This window comes from Centruroides sculpturatus, unplaced genomic scaffold (assembly GCF_000671375.1).
Source record: "Centruroides sculpturatus isolate CEXI.00-Female unplaced genomic scaffold, Cexi_2.0 scaffold1757, whole genome shotgun sequence".
In the NCBI taxonomy this organism is placed as follows: Eukaryota; Metazoa; Arthropoda; class Arachnida; order Scorpiones; family Buthidae; genus Centruroides; species Centruroides sculpturatus.
In genome coordinates, this window is record NW_019387152.1 from 1 (window position 1) to 1,926 (window position 1,926).

General features: G+C 25.9%; 1 protein-coding gene across 1 annotated transcript in view; it reads right to left on the bottom strand.

Annotated features, from left to right (window-relative positions):
• Positions 1-42: 42 nt before the first annotated feature.
• The window catches only part of LOC111616206 (Bardet-Biedl syndrome 1 protein-like), a gene marked incomplete at its 3' end in the record, with an annotated part of 36,508 nt that continues 34,624 nt past the window's right edge, over positions 43-1,926 (bottom strand). The window contains exons 11-12 of the mRNA XM_023357635.1: positions 278-506; positions 43-201 (exon numbers count right to left, since the gene is read on the bottom strand). Of these exons, the coding sequence (XP_023213403.1) occupies positions 43-201; positions 278-506 (388 nt within the window). The remainder of the gene's footprint in view (positions 202-277; positions 507-1,926) is intronic.

Sequence of the window (1,926 nt, forward strand, 5' to 3'; positions counted from 1 at the left end):
TTATAAATATTTTTTAAGGAAAGAGGTTACAACTTTTCTTACCAACAGACTGTTCTCTTTCTCTCATTGTTTGGTCTACGAACAATTTACTTTTCTTGGGAATGTTCAGTTTCATATTCTGAGCAGTTAAAACATTTTGAGGTAACTCTTGGGTCTCAAAAGTTGCTGTACGTTTCAATATTTTAATTATCAAAGCCCCAGCTATATAAAAAAAATGAATTCATTTAATAAAATGTAAATATATTCAATTTTTTCCTAAATGAATTAAACATCATACATCTTGTAACCATAACTAAACTATTATCTTCACGACCAAAATGACCAAATTTGATGGCAGTCACAACACCTTCTGTTGCTAATACATCAACTAGATATTTGTCTTGATAAAAATGAACAGTGCCATTGTTTAAAGCAATAGCAACTAAAGAAATGCCCATTTGATCTATGTGTAAACTTTCCATTGCAACAATACTTGATGGTAGTTTCAAAGACCAGAGACATTTTCCCTAAAAACAGAATAATATCAAACATTCAAATTTATAAATGAATATTAACAAGTTGAAGTTAAACTATTATTTAATTGATAAATGCTAAAAAGGATTGTTTAAAGTAAATTATAACTACAAATGATGAGTATATACATAATATTGCCATACATATAATAAAATATAACCTTGATCCTTTCTTAAAAAGTTTTTTGTAATGTAAATGTTTAAAAATATATTTTACAGAAAGCTTTCAAAATAATTAAAAATAATCATTGTAAAATTTAAGTTTTATCAGATAATAGATAATTATATGTTTGGATCCATAAATTCTAAAATTAATTGCAACATTTCTACTGAAAATCTATTAGAATTCCTATAAACTATATTTAACACCTCTCTAAAACATGGTTTTACTTACATGTCTAACTTGTAAGTCAAAATAATTTTGACAAACAAGAAGCCACACTATGAAGAATTTATTGATTTGATAACTAGAAACAGCTTAAAGAACCATACAATTTGATGATAGTATTAATTTACTCAATGAAACAAATGAAATTAAAGTATCACATTATTATGTTAGATCTTTATTATTTTATAACTATATTTATGGATACATAAACAGTTTTTTTCTCATATTTATCAAAAAGAAAGAAAATTATTATTATGTTTTGGTAGAAAAGTATGATTAAGTTAGGATTGAAGGATTCAATAAATGAATAAGGATATATATATATTTTGATAAATACAGTATATAAAAATTTTGTGTAATATCTTTACTTTTTTATGTAACTTTTCATATGAATATTTATTTTTATGATAAATTGAGAATACAGATTAGCATATTCATTTTTAGTTTATTTTTCACATCAAAGCCCTAGCTATATTTGCATTTCTATAACAATTTTTTATTTTATGACAAAATAATTGAAAAAATCAATCAGTTATCAATACTTTTACTTTAATTGCCAGTTAATATATCTTACTTTTATATCTATCTTCTATATCAATTCTAATAATGAGAAAACCAAATACAAAACAGAATTTGAAGAAATACTCATAATTTATTTTGAAACTTATATTTACGTTTAATTGTTGGAAATATTATGCTTATATTACATTATAATTTTCAAATAATAATAATAATTATTATTATTATAATAATAATATAATAAATTTTAATTATATAATAATAATAATTATCTCTCCCGTGGTCACCACCTGGTCGTGGTGGGAGAGCCCAGTAGTTTTACAGATCCATAGGGCAATGCAGGCTGGAGCACAAGCTCCTGGTAGGGACACCCATGCCAGTAAGGTCTATGGGGAGAAATGAAGCTAAGAGTGACCACACACCCACATTCTGTGGAGATAATCATTATGGTAGTAACCAGATCTAAGTATGATACCGGCTCGGACGTCGCCCGGGTTAACAAGGTCC